The 20,501-nt window shown below is 42.7% G+C and overlaps 1 protein-coding gene across 1 annotated transcript in view; it reads right to left on the bottom strand.

The window, feature by feature from the left end:
• Nucleotides 1–2,292: 2,292 nt before the first annotated feature.
• Nucleotides 2,293–20,501, bottom strand: part of LOC117510107 (nuclear receptor subfamily 5 group A member 2-like) — a 144,611-nt gene continuing 126,402 nt past the window's right edge. The window contains exons 6-7 of the mRNA XM_034169722.1: nucleotides 18,130–18,277; nucleotides 2,293–2,810 (exon numbers count right to left, since the gene is read on the bottom strand). Of these exons, the coding sequence (XP_034025613.1) occupies nucleotides 2,557–2,810; nucleotides 18,130–18,277 (402 nt within the window). The 3' untranslated portion in view covers nucleotides 2,293–2,556. The remainder of the gene's footprint in view (nucleotides 2,811–18,129; nucleotides 18,278–20,501) is intronic.

Here is a 20,501-nt window from a genome sequence, read left to right as displayed (position 1 = left end):
GAAACAAAAGCACTACATTCAGCTCTGTTTTTATAATGCAGCCACATTATGCAGTTAAAAATCCTTCAACTTATTCAGAAAACTACTGTGATGTCACTGCAGCGCCTTTTCAGACAGCCATTGAGACAGAGTAAAACGTCTGACTCTGAGTACACACAAAATCAATCACCTCATATATGACAAAAAACCTCATATAAAAAAAGCAGATTGGACAGAGGATTGGTTCTTGCTGAGGGTGAGTGTTTTTTTTTATCTCCGTATGATTATGAATTAGTTGTTAGCTGTTTGCTGCCAGAGACACATCCCATGAGGTGAACATCTTCCGCCTTTTAAGAAAATCGTTCAGATGCCCTAGGATGAGACGTTTCTGGGTGTCCTCTCAGTGCTTTTCTGATAGAAAAAAACAATGATGCCAACGAAAGTCAATGAAAGTCCAGATTTCTTGTTTTGTTCGGGCTTCATTGCCCTTCATTAAGTGCCATGTGACTGGGCCATTACTCTCCCATTGTTGTATTCCTAATGTCTTCAAACCATCTTCCACGGCAGTTGCACTGCAATGCACCACTGTACTTTTATCAGCAACAGATTATTTTAGCAATAGGCAGTGGTGGGCACAGTTCCGCTAATCTGCTAACCACTAATTACCAAAGCTAATTTTTTTTATTAGCAGCTTAGCTTTGCAGCTAACTTCAAAAACCATCAGTGGACCAATTAGCTTCCTTTAAATTTAGTTCTGATCACTTTTAGACCGCTAACCTTTATTTACATAGTTAGTAACAATGAAAAGCATTTATAAACCCTGTTGACTCCTGTCTGCTACATATTTTGCAGCAGTGAGGCAGCTAAGCTCAACTCTACCCCAGAAGAAGAATCCCAGTTACCAGGCTGCTACAAAGAAACAAAGAAAGAAAACATACCTAAACCAAATTAATACAGATAGTTTAACTACATTAATGTTAGGTCTATCATTTGTACAAAGTGAAAATATAGCACATATCTTTTAATTTTTAAATAATGCCCTAATTCAGAACTTTTGAACATTAACACACACAGATGCCAAATTTCATTATGGGTAAACTGAGCTTGCGATCATTGATTCGTTGATTCATTATATGTAAAAAAAAAAAACAAAACACACAACTTAACGTGTGCGTTGGTTTTTCCAAATAAATGTGTATTTGTAAATTATGTCATTTTTTTTATTTGGTAAAAAAGGCATTTGCAAAACTGAAAATTCTGCTTGTTAAGTTGCAATTCAGGCGGCAACAACCATATGATATAACCAGGTGTTATTCACACTGCCATCCAGTAGATGTTCTATGCATTTTGACCCATTTACTGGATGGCATATTACATACTGACATATTATATTACAATGCTTTTTTACTATGCTTAATCTTTTAATTAATTTTATTTTGTTTTCTGAATTGTTTTGTGTGAAGCGTCTTGAGGCATGTGATTTGGTGCATTATAAAGTGAATAAATTGAAATGAAATTGAGGCTCTGTTTACCCATAATGCAGTTTGGCATCTGGTGTGTTAATGTCCAAAAGTTCAGAACTAGTGCATTATTTTAAAATTAAAAGATATGTGTTATATTATGACTTTGAACAAATGACTTGACATTAATGTAGTTAAACTATTTGGATTAATTTGGTTTATAAATCAAAACCATAAGTCAAACCTGCTTTCCTTTTGAGGATTTAGGCCTCACGGCTGAAGCGCTGTATCCTGTGAATGGAAATGACTTCCTTACAGCAATGAGCAAGGTGCACAAAGATTGAAGCGCTGGCTTGTTACTTGTGTTGGGTTTGTGATCGCCTTTGATTCTAATCAGAAGCATTGGCGGTGTTTAAACTCAAAACTGGCTTGTCAGTAGTGGACAGACTGGACCAGAGGCAGTACTGAAAATTATCAATTAGCTGTAGCTTCTGCTAAATTGTTTAGTGGTTTATCGGTTTAGCATAAAAAGTTAACTTTCCAGTTAGCTGATTAGCTATCAAAGCTAACTTTTTGGTTACCTGTGTCCACCGCTGGCAATAAGTGGATTCCAACCAACTATGTGTTGACATGGTTATCTATTTACCTATCTATCTATCCATCTACAAGGAAAATTTATCTTTGTTATTCCAAACAACACTGTGGCGCACCATGTTGGGAATCACCTGACCAAAAGGTTGCTGGGCAGCTCTGTGGGGTGAATTCAATGAGACTGTTGTCGGCTCGTGTAGGTGACAGTGGAATCTTGTGATACTGGGTCAAAAAGGACATATCACTTTGTGGATAATTTAGGTTTTGTGAAACAGACACAAAATCCAGTTTAAAAATGTCACAACATTGTAGGTCAGCAGGACAAACATGAAACATGAAAACATGTTAACCCACCAGACAGAACTTTATAATTCCAAACTCAAAATAACCCTTTTTGTTCAGTCAGTGTCCAGCGTGTGAGCCCACTGCTCCTGTCTGTCATCGTTTCATTCCACTCACTCCATTTCACACACACAGTCTCACCTAGACAAACAACACATGAGAGTGAAGCGTCCGCCGCGTGCCTTCACACACACGCTCGCTTGGCATGCAGCATCTCGATGAGCAGGTTGTTGCAGGGCACTTCTCCGCTCACATGCATGTAGCATAAGTAGTCCTCAGCCTGCGTGCTGAGGGAGCGCAGCTCCGGCAGGCTCACTAGCAGGTGGCTGAACTTGTCATGGAACTGAGGGTAGGCAGACAGCGTGTACTCCAGCAGAGCCCCGTTCACCTGCTCCTGGACGCCCTCCACAAATGGCTGATTCTCCAACAGCTTCACATCTGTACAGTCAGAAGACCACAGTGAGACTAGTTTCACATTATAATATTTTCTTCAAAACATTGTTTTCCTGAATCATCCAGCCGGCCATTAATCATGTATTCATCCATGAGCCATGAATCCATCCATTCAAGGTCAAATCAGGAAGTGCTACATGTTGTTGCCTCCACCAAAATGCAAACCAAACCTCGGTCCTGATTGACAACTGCCCAGGCAGTCTATGATCCATCCACACCTCCTGAAAGCAGCCATGCACCTGCTGTAGCTAGATGATACGTGGACAACCCCTTGGCAAATTCCTGTTGCTGGGGTCCTCATCACTGAGGTTCTTGGATCAGGCACAGGGACATTTGCCACATGGTGGCAGCTGACATTTCCACAAAATGCAATTACTACACCTCATCTGAGTTTCCCGAGGTACCCACTCATAAGACACAAACTCATACTTGCTGTACCCAGGGATTGTCCAGAGAAACACTGTACTAAAGACATCACTTGAGATCATCAGTTAGTGTCCAACGTCTCACAACCAAACAGTAAGACAACAAGCACCAGGACCTTGACACTTTTTCTGCAAAGGTCCAAGTCTTAATTTTACTGACATGACTCTGAGCTATACAAATATAAAACCTCCGCAGTGATTCTGAAATTTAATTTGATTTTTGTATTATTGAAGACAGTATGAGCCCAAGATATTTCATGTTTTTTTTTGTTTGTTTGTTTTGTTTTTTGCTGGTCAACTTAATTTCATTTATTAATATGTTACGTCGGTTCCTGCATTTCAGGCCTTCAGCACATTCCAAAAACAGTTAGGACACTCAAATATTTACAACTTCATAATGATGCCTTTCATTCTTGCAACACTTAGGGCCCCTTCACACATAGTGCGAAGTTTGGTGGAAGTGCACACTTAGTGCGCATGATGCAGGAATTGTGTGCAAACCGTGTAATGTCGTCCCTGCCTCTAATGCCTAGTACACCTGTTGCGACACCTATTTGCACACACAAGTGCCTGAAAGACAAAGTGTGCACTATGTGAATTGCACCCTCTCGCGGCACCCATTGCACCCTCTCGCGGCAGGTGTTGGCAAAATTCCAGGTGACACGCACAAACATCTAACACCGCTTGCACGACACTTAGAAAATGTGTGGCCAGTCGCACTATTGGCACAATAACAGACAGGGTATGTGCGCTCCACTAACGGGAGGCGTTGCTTCCGACAGAAGCAGCTGTGGTGATCTGTCATTCTGGCCATTCCAGCTGGAAAACTGTTGTGTGGGCCGCTGAAGAGGAGGTACTGCTGGCCCATCACAACCAGAGGGCGCCCTGTCTGGAGTGCGGGCTCCAGGCACCAGAGGGCGCTGCCGCCTCACAGGAGCAGCCGGGGTGACAGCTGTCACTTATCGCCTACGACAGCTGTCACCAATCATCTGATCAACAGTGGTATATCAGCAGGACGACATCTCCACCTCTTTGCCGAGATATCGCTCTACCAAGGAGGTAACGATCTCAGCTGACTGTGTTGACTTCCTGACAGGAATATCTGTTGCTTGTGTGTGTTGGACAGCAGATATTCTGTTTCTTTTTCCGACAAGAGGTGGAGGTGGTTTTTCCCACCATACGTGTTGCTGGTGCACCCGCACCCACATCTAACTGTTTTTGTTCCTCGCCAGCAGTACCAGATCCGACAAGCGGAGGCAGTGGCCACTTGGGTGTTCGGGACTTGGCGGCTCCAGTATTCCCGGGGTTCGGTGGCGGAGGAAATCGTGTGGTTCCGGTTCTGCTTTGGACGGATGTCTCTTATCTTCGAGCCTGCCCACGTGACACATTTTTTGTAAATTGACTACTTGTCTACAATTGTAATTCGCCGTATTGGTTGTGCTTCTTCACAACAGTAAAGTGTTGTTATTTGACTTCCTCCATTGTCCGTTCATTTGCGCCCCCTGTTGTGGGTCCGTGTTCCTACACTTTCACAACAGAAAACACCTACTTTGTTTGGATGGTCATGGATTAACAACTGTCCACTGTGAGGCACATGTGTCTGATTGCTGTATTTACATGGACATAACGAAAAACATATATCGCTGTGACGACAAGCTGCAGCAAGCGATTGCGTACACGGAGCGGACACTGACAGCCCCCCAGGTTGAAACGGACCATCAGATCAGAACACGCAGCGGGTGATCTGACTGTCACATGACCCACGTGAGCTCTGTTCCACATGACGCAGTGTCTGTGCTGTGGCGTGGTCCACAAGACATGACGTGTCAGGCAGAACATGCGCGCGGGTGACTGCATGCACCTGACCAGTAGATGTGGACATCAGAGCACACTGCTTCTCATTCATGTCATTTCATGACTGTATGTCTGTGACCATGGCTTAACACCACAGGAAGAGACGGATCATATTTCTATTGCTCGCTTGATAAATGTAGTGTTTTTATATAGTGTGTGATTTTATTTTATTTTATTTTTTTGTAATACTTCCATGTCCTTCCTGATATGAGGCAGCTTCCAGCAGCTTTCAAAGAACAGCTCCGTAGCTCAGTAGTAAAGTCTATGACTAGGGATCAGGGGTTTTGAAAGGTGTGAGTTCGCATCCTGGGTGGTGTGCTTTTATGTTTGTTTTTTATTATTCCATATAAGTGGTGTGATGTGGTTCCACACGTACCAGCTGGTTTTTATATCTTCCACATAAGCGGTGCCATGTAATGCACCTGGCACTGTTCCTGCTCGAAGGATACCAGGGCGTGCACGAACTCTCTCACCGAGTTCATGCATGCCGGCCCATCGGCCTTACTTGTGTGAAGTGCTTTGAGGCAGCTTTGTTGTGATTTGGCGCTACATAAACTAACTAAATTTAATCGAATTACTGTTCTTTCCTCCACCAACATTGTTATCTTCTGCTGCCTCTCATTCTGCTGGTCAATGTGCAGCATAAACGAGGCTCTCTGACATACCTTACTGAATTTTCATGTAATGCCAGATTGTCTTCATGCCTCTCGTGTCATGAATTCCAACACTTCCTTCTGCAGGGTGTCCCCCCCAAAAAAAGCACCACAAAATCATTTTACTCTAATTCTGCAATAGCTAATCTGAATTCTGTTTTTTTTTTTTCTTTTTTTCCAGGCATCAAGATATATGTGAGGAATTTCTTCTGATGTAGTCTGAGACTGATCCAATGAGGATGCCGCTTACAATCGAGCAAAAAGGGGAAACTGGTGGAACCAAATCAATTGTGCAAACCCAGCAACAATATCAATGTCATTCTGCAGTTAGCAAAGCTCCAGACAGAATCACAATGTGGAAGACTGTAAAGAAGTTTCAAACTGATAGAACTTGTTAACAAAGGAGATCTGGCCGGACCAGAGGAACGGTGAACATATTGAGCACATCTCGTGAATGCCAAAACTCTTACATCCTGAGGTGAAATTAGAAAAAACACCATGCATAAAACAAACAAACAAACAAAAAAAACCCAGAGATATGCTTCAAGATGACATGTTAAAGATATCAGTATCCAAAAGTGTGTAGATTTTCTATAGTTTTATTTTTGTGGCTTTTTTGGGGGGGGGGTGCCCCCCTGTATTTGATTGATTACCTGGTTCCTGAACTCACCTTGCCACTGAATTACTGTTTTGTTAGCTGTCTATCATTGACTTTATTCCTGTTTTTCCTGATCCTGAGATAAATTTGATATTACTGTAGGTAGTCACTGAACACGTCATTATGGCACAAGTCCACTCCACTGAGAGTACTAATGAGACTGTTGCAAAATTCATTGATAGCAGCTTTTTTCAGTTATTGCATTTTGCAACAACAGAGGGAAAAATGGTGCATTCACGCATGGATTTGTAGTTGACTTAACATCACAAGAAGATTGATCAAAAAATGACTATTCAAAGCTACAAATTTAAGAAAATGGGATTTTTTTTTTTCAGCCTAGCTTTCCCATGAATTTAATTTTCTCTTTTCTCTGCATTTCAATCTTTCTTCTTTCACACTTGTCCCTGTAACACAGAAGTGTTGAACGACTTATTTCTGTCAATGTAAGTCCTGTATATAGCCCCTGAGACACATTGGTGCATGTGCTTATTTATAGGAAATGATAATCTCTTTGGCAATGCAAACCATCTTTGTTTCAATCTGGGGGGCAGACCAGAAGCATTTGTCATCCCAAGTTTGATCAACTGTATTGCAACCACGAAAATGGTCTTACACTACTTTCTCTGCCGGAAAGTGTATTTGCAAGGATCATTGTCACCATGACACAGTCTCAGTTACTGTCTCCTCAGAAACACAAAAAATTAAACCTTTATTGGTATCCCAGGTCTCCACATATTCACTGAATGCAAGTGTGAATACTGTGAGTGATTGTTTGCAACCGATGCTGATTTTTATAAAGTGTTTGATTCAGTTGATCAGGTTGACCGGTGGGACATCCTGAAAGTTTGTGGGATCATCATTTCCTCACAGTGAAATCTGGTATTCATCTGAAATCTGTCGGTGCTCCTACTTAAATTGAATATTGTTCTCCCTATTAATTAATTTGTTCATATGTTAACTACGTTGATAGATTGACTGTGACTTATTTAACATTAATGAGGTTAAAATATTAATTGATGTTGTTAAAGGGCATTTAACGTAATACTATATCTTTTGGTTGTCATCTCTGTGCTTGTTCTGTTAGACCTCAGTGCTGCTTTTGATACTGTTGACCATAAAATTTTATTACAGAGATTAGAGCATGCCATAGGCATTAAAGGCACTGCGTTGCGGTGGTTTGAATCATATTTGTCTAATAGATTACAATTTGTTCATGTAAATGGGGAATCTTCTTCACAGACTAAAGTTAATTATGGAGTTCCACAAGGTTCTGTGCTAGGACCAATTTTATTCACTTTATACATGCTTCCCTTAGGTAGTATTATTAGACGGTATTGCTTAAATTTTCATTGTTACGCAGATGATACCCAGCTTTATCTATCCATGAAGCCAGAGGACACACACCAATTAGCTAAACTGCAGGATTGTCTTACAGACATAAAGACATGGATGACCTCTAATTTCCTGCTTTTAAACTCAGATAAAACTGAAGTTATTGTACTTGGCCCCACAAATCTTAGAAACATGGTGTCTAACCAGATCCTTACTCTGGATGGCATTACCCTGACCTCTAGTAATACTGTGAGAAATCTTGGAGTCATTTTTGATCAGGATATGTCATTCAAAGCGCATATTAAACAAATATGTAGGACTGCTTTTTTGCATTTATGCAATATCTCTAAAATCAGAAAGGTGTTGTCTCAGAGTGATGCTGAAAAACTAATTCATGCATTTATTTCCTCTAGGCTGGACTATTGTAATTCATTATTATCAGGTTGTCCTAAAAGTTCCCTAAAAAGCCTTCAGTTAATTCAAAATGCTGCAGCTAGAGTACTGACGGGGACTAGAAGGAGAGAGCATATCTCACCCATATTGGCCTCTCTTCATTGGCTTCCTGTTAATTCTAGAATAGAATTTAAAATTCTTCTTCTTACTTATAAGGTTTTGAATAATCAGGTCCCATCTTATCTTAGGGACCTCGTAGTACCATATCACCCCAATAGAGCGCTTCGCTCTCAGACTGCAGGCTTACTTGTAGTTCCTAGGGTTTGTAAGAGTAGAATGGGAGGCAGAGCCTTCAGCTTTCAGGCTCCTCTCCTGTGGAACCAGCTCCCAATTCAGATCAGGGAGACAGACACCCTCTCTACTTTTAAGATTAGGCTTAAAACTTTCCTTTTTGCTAAAGCTTATAGTTAGGGCTAGATCAGGTGACCCTGAACCATCCCTTAGTTATGCTGCTATAGACGTAGACTGCTGGGGGGTTCCCATGATGCACTGTTTCTTTCTCTTTTTGCTCTGTATGCACCACTCTGCATTTAATCATTAGTGATTGATCTCTGCTCCCCTCCACAGCATGTCTTTTTCCTGGTTCTCTCCCTCAGCCCCAACCAGTCCCAGCAGAGGACTGCCCCTCCCTGAGCCTGGTTCTGCTGGAGGTTTCTTCCTGTTAAAAGGGAGTTTTTCCTTCCCACTGTAGCCAAGTGCTTGTTCACAGGGGGTCATTTTGACCGTTGGGGTTTTACATAATTATTGTATGGCCTTGCCTTACAATATAAAGCGCCTTGGGGCAACTGTTTGTTGTGATTTGGCGCTATATAAAAAAAATTGATTGATTGATTGGTTAAATACATTAGATTCATGTAAAAGACATATTCTGCTTTATAAAGAATCTACAGTATCTACACTTCAGATGAATACAGCTCACCTCTGATATGGTTAAATAAGGAAATCAGGATTCAGGCTGCTTTTAGTTGAATGATGGTTGCATTTTTTATAAAAGTAGAAAAAAATTCAGTTCTAAATGCTGTTATTGTGGTTCATGTTACTTTAACAGCGTTGTTGGAGTTATTGATTTATTGTATTTCTGTAGTTCAATTGGCTTAGTCAGTTTAGTTAAGTCTCATGTTACCGTTATCATGAGTGAGAAGTGTAGTGGCTTTGAGGTTTTCCTCCACTGTCTGGTTTTGTGGTTATGCAAAAATAAAAGCATTGCAAAAAAAGGAAAATGCAGAAAAGACAAAAAGCTCTGGCTCAGTTTTCGTTCTTCCACGCAGCTCGCCACAATATATTAAACGTGAAGTGGTGTATGCATGTGTGCGTGCATATAACTTTGATCACAGACAAACTGGGGTGAGCTGACTTTTGCTGTTTGGTATGCTTATGTATTTTGAATCAAAGAAGATTGACTAATATTTTTGGAGAAACTAGGGATAATAGCTAACAACTCTGAACAATGGACATTGATAATTACATTCTGGACCTACACACCATTCCAGCAGGTGGCAGTAAACCATCTATATATTAAAAGTGAAGTGGCATCTGTGTACGTATAAGCGTGCATGCATGTTTTTATTTTGTAAGTTCAATGTAAGTACATAATATAATTGTAAATCCATTAAAAATACATGGACGACATGCAAAAGTGAAAACACTTATTTCCATTGTGGCCCATTCAAAAATATAATGATAAAATAGAAGTAATAATAAAATAAAATAAAATAAAATAATAATAGTGTGTATATGATAACAAGAACCTAAACAATTTATAAAAACATCAAGACAGTAAATTAACATTAAAAAATTATGTAATTAACAGGAAATAAATGGGTCGAGTTATTTCCTAAAAACTGTTGAAGTCTAAGGTCAAAGGTTCTAAAAACATTCTGTACTCACACACCATTCCAACTCATTACAGATACTTTGCATAATTTATTACCACACTTGAAAAACGCCAGCTACTTATTTTATAAACACTACCCAATCTGGAGCCTGTGGATCCCCATGGGCAACACGCTAGTTATTTAGTCAAAGTCAAAGTGTACTTTATTGTCAAAAATCTATGTAACAGGGTTAGCACAGAAGATTGAAATTGCGTTTGACCAGTCTCCAATGTGCAGTTAAACTAAACATATAGATAAGACATTGACAATAAACACACACACACACACACACACACACAATGTGCAGTAAAAACTAACATACTGATACTTGAATTTACATTTCTCTCTCTGACACATTTCACTCACAACCACACACACACAGTAAAAAAGCAGTAAAAAAGACTAACATACTGATATGTATATGACATGTACAATAAATACACACACACACAAAATCACACAGCAGCAGAAGTACAATCAGTGGACATACAGGTTATGTGCAATAGTGTAGATGCAGTATGTAAGGTGCGAGGAGTAAAGTGCAAGTGACATGGTGAAATGAAGTGTTCATGGAATGTTCTTCAGTGTCTTTGAAATGTTCATGTAGTTTTCTTCAGTGTGTTGATGAGTCTGATGGCTTGTGGAAAGAAGCTGTTTCCCAGTCTGCTTGTGCGGCACCACATGCTGCGGTAGCGCTTCCCTGATGGTAGCAGGGAGAACAGTTTGTGTGCTGGGTGAGTGGGGTCTTTGATGATGTTCATTGCTCTCTTGGAACAGTGCGAAGTGTACAGGTCCTGAATGGCTGGTAGGGATGATCTGATGATCTTTTCTGCAGTCCTCACCACCCTCTGTAGTGCCTTCTTGTCTGCAGCTAAACAGCTGCCGTGCCAGACAGAGAGGCTGCTGGTCAGGATGCTCTCAATGGCACCCCTGGTGGTGAGTGCAGATGTGGAGAGATCAGCTCTTCTCATCCTCTGCAGGAAGTGGAGTCGTGTCTGTGCTTTTTTGACCAGGGAGGTGGTGTTTGTGGTCCATGTGAGGTCATCTGTGATGTGCACTCCAAGGAACTTTGTGCTTTTCACAGACACAGCACTGCCATTGATGATGAGTGGGATGTGTGTTGGTTGTTCTTTCCTGAAGTCCACAGTTATTTCTTTTGTTTTATTGATGTTGAGTAGCAGGATGTTCCTCTCACACCAGTTGATGAGTTGGTGTACCTCCTCTCTGTATGCTGAGTCGTCGTCGTCTCCAATGAGGCCCACCACTGTTGTGTCATCTGCGAATTTGGTGATGTGATTCATTGCAAATCTGGCACAGCAATCATGGGTCATCAGTGTGAACAGCAGAGGAGATAGCACACATCCTTGCGGCACCCCGGTGTTTATGATGGTGGTCGCTGAGGAGTTGTTGCTGACTCTGACTGTCTGCGGTCTGTTTGTGAGGAAGTCCAGCAGCCAGTTGCACAGTGAAGTGTTGATACCTATTGCACTCAGCTTGTCTACCAGATGTTGGGGGATGACAGTGTTGAACATGGAACTGAAGTCGATAAACAGCATCCGTGCATGACTGTTTTTGTTTTCCAGGGGCTGGCTTGTAGTCTGTGACTGACTGGGTGCCTTGCCACAGGCGTCTTGGGTCTTTTGTGTCTGTGAAGTGGGAGTTGATTTTCTGTCCATAGGCACGCTTGGCTGCTCTCACACCCCGATGCAGGTCGGCCCTGGCTGACTTGAGGGTCTCCTTGTCCCCAGACTTGAAAGCAGTGTTGCGTGCTCTTAGGAGCTCACGTACCTCCCTGGTGAACCAGGGTTTTTCATTTGCTCTTACTGTAATGTCCTTGGTGACGGTTACATCTTCCATGCATTTTGTTATGTATCCAGTTACTGAGTCTGTGCATTCGGTGAGGTTGACGTGCTGGTTGGTGGTGGCTGCCTCCCTGAAAACAGACCAGTCTGTGCTTTCAAAACAGTCCTGTAGAGCTTCTGTGGCTCCCTCTGGCAAGGCCCTGATCTGCTTCACAACTGGTTTGCTCCTCGTCAACAGAGGTCTGTAGGCTGGAATTAGCATAACAGAGAGATGGTCTGATGATCCAGGTGGGGGTGTGGAACTGCTCTGAAAGCCTGTCTGATGTTTGTGTAGACCTGGTCGAGTGTGTTCTCCCCCTTGTTGCAAAGTTCACATGCTTGTGATAGTGTGGCAGTACTGTTTTTAAGTTGTCCTGATTAAAATCGCCAGTGATTATGCAGACTGAGTCCGGGTGTGTGTTTTGTAGTGTACTCACCGACTGGTACAGAATGGAGAGTGCTTCCTTTGTGTTTGCGCTGGGTGGAATGTAAACAGCTGTGATGTTGATGGTGTTGAATTCCCTCGGCAAGTAGAATGTGCGGCAGTTGAGGGTTAAAAACTCAATGTTCTCAGAATGTTGTTAGCCCTTCCAGTTGAATGGCGCTGTCCGGAATGGTGTTGTGAAGCCACGTCTCAGTGAGAATGATCATATTGCAGTCTCTCACATTTCTTTGTGTTGTTAAATCCAGCTTCAGGTAATCCATTTTATTTTCCAGTGAGCGAACTTTGGATAAGAGGACAGACAGTAGTGCAGTTCTGTGAGGATTTTGTTTCAGTCTGTTGGTGATACCAGCTCAACAGCCTCACTTGCTAGTTCTAGCACACCTCCGCCGGTGCATGCTAAGTCTCCCCTGCCGCTTCAGCTGCTTCCAGTTTCGGCTGGTGTGGGAGGAGGAGCCCACTGTCTTGGAGGCCCCATTGTCTCGCTGGGGTATAAGTCCTAGTCCGAGAAGAGTTTCTCGGACCGTGACTAGGTTCACTCCTGAAAGATCCTTTGTGGTGTTGTTGTTCCTCAGTCCAAGTAATGTACTCCTGTTGTATGTGATTCTTGCAGGAGACTGCGACGGTATGGATGACATATTTAACATAAAATGCACATCGCTATCGGGAGCTAGCATAGCCGCAGCCACAGAGGGTGCTGCCATCTACTGCAGAAGTTAGTGCAGAAACTTATATAACTTCCTGCAGTATTGACAATGTAGAGTAGAATTGTAGAAGGATCAAAATGGTTAAGGGCCCCTTCACACAACACGATTGAAGCCAACTGGTGCACGAAGGAGGAACTGCATGCCACTCGTGAAAAATCTGAGCCACCTCGAACGCCTCGTACAGCTATAGCCACAACCATTTGTGAACAGCCCATGCACTCTATATTTGCATGCTGCTCGCGCCTGTAACTCATTCCAGCGGCAGGGAAGATGAGGTTGCATTGTCAGCTGATCGTGTTCACAGCATTCGCACGGCATGTCATATGCAGGTCGGATATATAGTGTCGCGGCACAATATGCTGGATGAAATCAATGTCGCACTATGGTGGAATCATGTGATCGAGGCAGCCTTCACATCAGTGCCTGAAAGATAGCGAATGCCCTGCGAGTGCCCATTCAACCCCCTCTTGACAGGTGTCGGCCGGAGTCTAGGTGCCATCCACGAACATCCAACACCACCTGCGGGGCACTTAGAAAAGGCAAGGCTAGTAAGCAGCCGGCATGACAATAGAGGGCAGCTGACCACATTCATGCTGTGCTGTGCAAATGTCTAAGTGCCCCACTAGTGAGCACAATAAATTCTGCACAGTAAAATTTACTTTGCTGGGATAACATTTGTTCCCAGCCCAAATAGAGTTAAATATACTGTATCACAATGTTAAATTAACTCTATCACAGTGTAAAATCAACTCTTATTGGAGTACAAACACTTGATTTGACAATACGGTAGAGCTGATTTCACTCTATAATAGAGGGTATTTTACTCTATTTAGACTGGGACCAAATGTTATCCCAGCAGAGTAAAGTTTACTCAGCAAAATTTACTGTGTGCCCTTACCAAGCAACACATATGTCATGCAAGTGTGCCCCCCCGCCGCAACACGTGGTGAGCAAGTGTGTCCCCACCCCCCACAACACATGTAGCGTGTGATTGTGTTGCACCCCCCCAACCATGAACCAACATTGGGGTGGGCTCTCATGATGTCATGACATGCTGATAATTAGGTACAGACAAGATCACATGGGGACCGGCCAGCCATGTCTGAGTGCGCACAGCATGGCAAGGCAGCTCTCAGCTGATCGCCGGCCAGCAAGTCATTGTCAGCTGGAAATGATGGCTCAGTGCACACAATGTGTTCAATTAAAAACACAAGAGAACACAGCAAGGACACGTATATAAATAAATACTACAATAACTACATGCATAATTACATAACAAATACGTAAAATGGCTTTATTCATGTCATTCCATCAACGTGTGTACATGCATGATGATGGGACATGTGGAACTGGACATGTTCTGTCTGCTCTTCATAACAGGAATTAATTATTAGAGACTGCGGTGTTTTCTCTCATTTTTCTTTTACAGTATATAGTGACAACAGTTCCACTAATGTGATCATGTTACATTTAAACTGTACATTCTTTGATCCTCTAATGTTCAGAATCTGTGCTTCACATTATTGTGGGCTTCCATATATTTGTTGATTTATGTCCAGCATATATGTACAGCATCTAATTGCTCTGCCCCTGTAGGAGCGCAACGTGATGCCACACTTTCCAGGTGCTCGTACTGTGTTTGTGCACATGCATGAGCGTGCACTAAACTGTCGCCGACCGTGTGTCCAACAGGTGGAATATTTCACAGTTCCCCATTTCGTTTGTCTTTCATGGTTTTTCAGCCGGTTTCTGCTTCTTCCACCCAACTTCATGTTTTGTGTGAAGGGGCCATTAGAAATGTATTTTATTGTTTAAAATTATTTTAATTATTTACAATAATTTATTAAGGTTCCACGTTTTTAATGTCCTGGAGCCTCATTTAAAACTGTTAAACACAAGAAAAAAGGACCTAAAACATTTTTTATTGCATACAATCTGATTTATAAAAACAAACTGCACAGCAAAATGTTTGCATAAGGACACAAACTGTGACGAGTGCATCAGTGAAGCCAGATAGTTAGGAACATGTGAGTAGCAGCAGTGCACATCTAAGTCCACTTACTAACACACATCACATATACATACATTGTCATGAATGTAAAATTAGCATTGTTATGTGTGAGAGAGAGCCACAATACAGAGGGATTGTTGAATTATTAAATACATATCAGATCTTACATCAAACATCTTACATCATTTAATAGTGGCCATATTTTCACAGCTCAAATGTTATTAGAAGATATTTATCTTCATTAAAATAGCAGTGTGGTAACACCACAGCAGTGCAAAGGATTCTGAGATAACTGCAAAAAAAATAAAATAATTGCCACTTGTTCTGTTATTTTGAACCTTTTTCTGGTCAAGAACCATGGCCTTGGATTTGGAGGTGCTGATTTTCATCCCGGACGCTTCACACTCGGCTGCAAACCGCTCCAGTGCATGCTGAAGGTCCTGATTTGATGAAGCCAACAGAACCACATTGTTCACAAACAGCAGAGATGAGATTCTGTGGTTCCCAAACCGGACCCCCTCTACACCCTGACTGCGCCTAGAAATTCTGTCCATAAACATAATGAACCGAACCAGTGACAAAGGGCAGTCCTGGTGGAGGCCAATGTGCACTGGAAACAGGCTTGACTTACTACAGGCAATGCGGACCAAGCTCCTGCTGCAGTCGTACAGGGACTGGATAGCCCTGAGCGAAGGACCCTGGACCCCGTACTCCCGGAGCAGCCCCACAGTTCGACCATCGGTCGAATTCTCCTCTCCAGTACTGTGGAATAGACCTTACCGGGGAGGCCGAGGAGTGTGATCTCGCTGTAGTTGGAACACACCCTCCGGTCTTCTTTGTTAAACAGAGGGACCACCACCCCAGTCTGCCAATCCAGAGGCACTGTCCCCGACCGCCACGCGATGTTACAGAGACGTGTCAACCAAGACAGTCCCACAACATCCAGAGACTTAAGGTACTCTGGATGGATTTCATCCACCACAGGAGCCTTGCCACCGAGGAGCTTTCTGACCACCTCGGTGACTTTGGCCTGGGTGATGGATGAGTCCGCCTCTGAGTCCCCCGTCTCTGCTTCCTCTTTGGAAGACGTGACGATGAGATCCCATCCCATCGTCAAATAAAATAAATAAAACAAAACAGCCATGCCGGCCAGTTTTGTCAATACTGAAGCGAGAGCCGATGTGTGTGTGCATCAGCGTGTGCGCCTTTGAAGTCCAGAGCGCAGATGGCCCCCTTTTCACCCTGTACAGTCTCCTCTTCAATAGTGCGGGTGCAGATTCAACCTGTCATCTTTCATATACTTGTTTTATGTCACAGTCAAACACGGCACGTGATGCTCAGCATCACAGTAGACAGCCCGGTCAGCCGGTCTTGAGACGCACTGACTCGCTGATGCAGCACCTGTGATTGCAGTATAACGTCCAGAATGAACATGTAATCACACATCCATTGTCAGTCCACCTCATGTGTCAGACAATTCTGTATTATCATGTTATCATGGCTGTCAGACCCTGTCCCGACGACCGCAGTGCGCATCAGCACGTCACAGGGACATGCTGACTCGCTATAACACACATATTGGGTGTGATTGTGCAATGTAAATGTCTAGTCCACACGATGATTGCGTGCCACAGACTTTGCACATTACAATATTTCCTTTGCACATCGAGCAGGATGCGGGGGGGGGGGCTTATTGGGAGCACAATTGGATGTGCTGACATGATCAGACTGCTCCAAATGCTACTGGGTTGCCATTTCGGATGCCAGTTCGAATGCCATTTGAGCTAGCAGTCACACAGCAGTACGACCACTGTACGCATATTCCCCAGTTTGAATGCAGTAGGACAGTAGTTATGCTTGTTCTCTACATTCATGCTGGCCGTGCCAATATGGCATATTTCCCTATTTTTCTTTCAGTTACATGAATGCTGTCTCAGGAATTTGAATGCAGCTCAAATGCAGTTCGACTGCAGGTCGAATTGCATGAATGAGGTTCGAATGTCCATTCCTATGGCAGTAAGTATGTTTTCGCATGTTTTCCAGCACGACATTATTGTGGAAAATAATTAACTGTGCTGAACAATCTGGAAGTCTGAGTACAAATCAGACATTTTGTACCATGTGTATACAGCGGCGTGTGTAGATTTCTTTATGCGACACCATTAATGCAGTGTGTAGGTAGAGTAGGTATCTGTGTTTGCGTGTGAAACAACAGCCGAGCCCTTGGTGAACTGACATTCACCATCAGCTGAGCCCATCTCTAAGAACCCATTCACACAGTAATTAAATGTTTTGAATCAATCTTCTGAATCATCTTTTCAAACTGCTTAAGGGCAATTAAATTAGCCTCGACAAGTCTGACTGTGAAGATGAGGGAGAGCGAGAGCACAGAAACTGACAGCAAAGACAGCAAATATTTTGTGCCTGTGACAAGTGCTCTCCTCTTTCAAAAGCTCTTTGTTCTGTGTTTTGCAAGCACGAAACAACAAACACTTCTGGAAATCTGGACAGGCCACATCTATGCTCTCTCCATCTGCACACGCCACTACATGAATGTCAGTCCTGCTGCAGTCCTTCATTACGCTTCTTTTGAATGCCATTAGTGGACAATAGCGCAGGATGTCTTTGTTAATATTGGCTTTTGTCAACCCAAGAAATTTAATTACGTGGCTTTACTGGAGTGAAAAGGACAGTTCAGAAAACACTTGTAACCGTGTAGCTAAATAGACCTTAGTACACATTAGAGATCGAGCTGCAATTGTCAGATTTTCTTCATTAAAACGTTCATGTTCCTATTCACACAGGCCGACTGATTCCTGCATGAAAAGCCTCACACTCGGAGCTTTTAAGAAGCTTGTGTTTGTCTCTGCACATTCAAGGAATTACAGCTTTATTATGAGAATATTTATTGATTGCTGTAGATGACACTGCCTGACTCACTTGCTCTTATGATGGCAGTTTCTAAGAAACATTGTAAGAATTATCTCTAGATTATTACTATATAAGTTACACTTTGTTTTTGGGCTGTCTAACACACACACGGCGTTCACTCACTCGGGTTGAACAGCAGCAGAAATTTCAGACAGGCGATTTCTCGGCGGTCGACCTGCAGCGTCCGCAGCCTCACCGCCAGTTCTTGACCCCTCTGGACCAGAGCCGACAGAGTGGCCTCAGCTTGAGACAAGATGGACGTCAGCTCAACCTGCACACACGACCTACAGGTTATTTTCAAAGTAAGCAAAGTCACATGCTTGTGTTTCAAGGACGCGTTTATTAATTTCCATGAAAACATGGCTGGAGCTGTGGTGACATCTGGACTTTGCTGTTACTGCCTCTATGCATGTTCTCTTCTGATTTGCTTCATTGCTCTGTCAGTGGAGTTGCTGACTATGGCGGCTGACACACCTGTTGTTCATCAGCCTGCAGAATATGTACCCTGCTTTTCCATGCCTTCCTCGCCAGATTATCCATTGTACTCAGTGGTACATTTTGACCTCTATATGTCTTTCATTTTCACTTTGTTATCTCTGTCTTTTAGCTTCTTTTCTCGGCGCCCAGTTCCACTTTCTGACTCACAGCTCATCACAATTTGAACATAGATGAATGTTCGGTGATCATGCTGGATTCAAGCATATTGTAGTTCTGTTGATTATCACAGAGAAAACACACTGCTGGAAATAAAACACATTTCCTCTTCCATCACTAAATGCAAAGGTGATGCAAAGGTGCGCAGACCAAGCCTCAAAATGACCTGCACCCCACCTGGCTCTACGGTTAGCTGGTTCCCGGCTTCCCCACAAACCTCCACTGTCACTGTTTAACGTCATTTAACATCACAGCTCTGTGCTACAGACTGTAACAGAATTAACCGGCATTAACCTGAAGCAGAAGCAGGCTGGTGGCAGATGACTTCACGACACCTGAACACCCTCATTTTGGGGGTGACTTCATGTTGCACTGAATGTTGCATATTTGTATTCATTAGTAGCTGTAATAATCCTGTATACTGTTGGAAATACAGCGGCAGAAGAACAAGACACGAGCAATTTAAAATAACAGGACATTTCTATCTGCTGTTATTTTATGTCAACAAATTGTTGCTGTAGTCTTTATTATTGTTGTTGTGACAATGAATGGGAGTAGTAGTATCATGTTTATGAGACTGGGCCTGGCATCACATTTTTTTTTTTTTTACATTTGAGGGCAGAGATAACCGGCTTTTTTAAGAGATATAAAGAGACTGTCAAAATGCTGCCTTCATCAAGCATTACCAGTGGTGAATGTGCAACCCCAAATAGGACAATATGGAAAATGCAAATAAAAAAAATAAAAAACCTGGAGTGATTCTTTCAGTTACTTTGACTCCTCTTTCATTGCAGACTGTATTTCATTTGTTAATATACATCCAATCAGGCATATAAGGTCTGCAACAAATTCCAAAAATAGTTTGGACCTAATCATGTCCGTCCTCATCACTCCCAAAGAAAATTGCAGGATCTTCAACTCCGCCACCTCAAACTGTGCTTCCTTTCTTTCTCTAAGCCATACAACATAGCTGGTCTCACTTCAGTCTTGTAAATGTCCCCTGTAGATATCCTTATTGCCATCTTTGTCAACTGTGCTCTCTTCTTCACCTCTCTACCACACTCTCCATTACTTTGGATAGTTGACTCCACGTATTTAACTCATCTACCTTCACTACCTCTATTCCTTGTAGGTGCACTGTTCCACTCTCATTCACACACATGCACTCAGTCTTGTCGCGCATCTGCACCTCTCCAAGCTCATCTCGACTTGGTCTCTACTACCATGATAGATCCCAGTGTCACCTGCAAACATCATAGTCCATGAAGGCTCCTGTCTGATCTCATCAGTCAATCTGTCCATCACCATTGCGAATAATAAAGGACTTAGAGCTGATGCTTGGCATAATCCCACCTTTACCTTGAATGAATCTGCTATTCTTACTGTGTGTCTCACCGCTGTCACACTGTTGTTGTATATACCCTGCACCAGTTTCACATACTTCTCTGCCACTCCAGACTTCCTTTTGCAATAGCACAACTCTTCTTTTGGCACCCTGTGGATTTAGAGAAAGACTATGACAAACACACAATGCACTTCCTTCTGGCCATCTCTATACTACCCCATCAGCACTCTCAGAGCAAACACTGCATCTGTAGTGCTCCTTCTCGGCATGAAACCGTATTGCTGCTCACAGACCTTCACCTGTCTTCTGATCCTAGCTTCTACTTCTCTTTCCCATAACTTTGTGTTATGCCTGATTGACATTATGCCATTCTAGTTGTTGCCGCTCTACTGGTGGTGGTGGTGGCGGGAAATCATTTTCTATATTTTTCTACTTGCTGAATCCATTTCAACCACAACTGCATTGAATGCTTTCAAAATTAAGAAGAAAATAGCAG

Source organism: Thalassophryne amazonica, chromosome 5 (assembly GCF_902500255.1).
Source record: "Thalassophryne amazonica chromosome 5, fThaAma1.1, whole genome shotgun sequence".
Taxonomy (NCBI): Eukaryota; Metazoa; Chordata; class Actinopteri; order Batrachoidiformes; family Batrachoididae; genus Thalassophryne; species Thalassophryne amazonica.
This window is presented reverse-complemented; position numbering and strand designations above follow the sequence as displayed.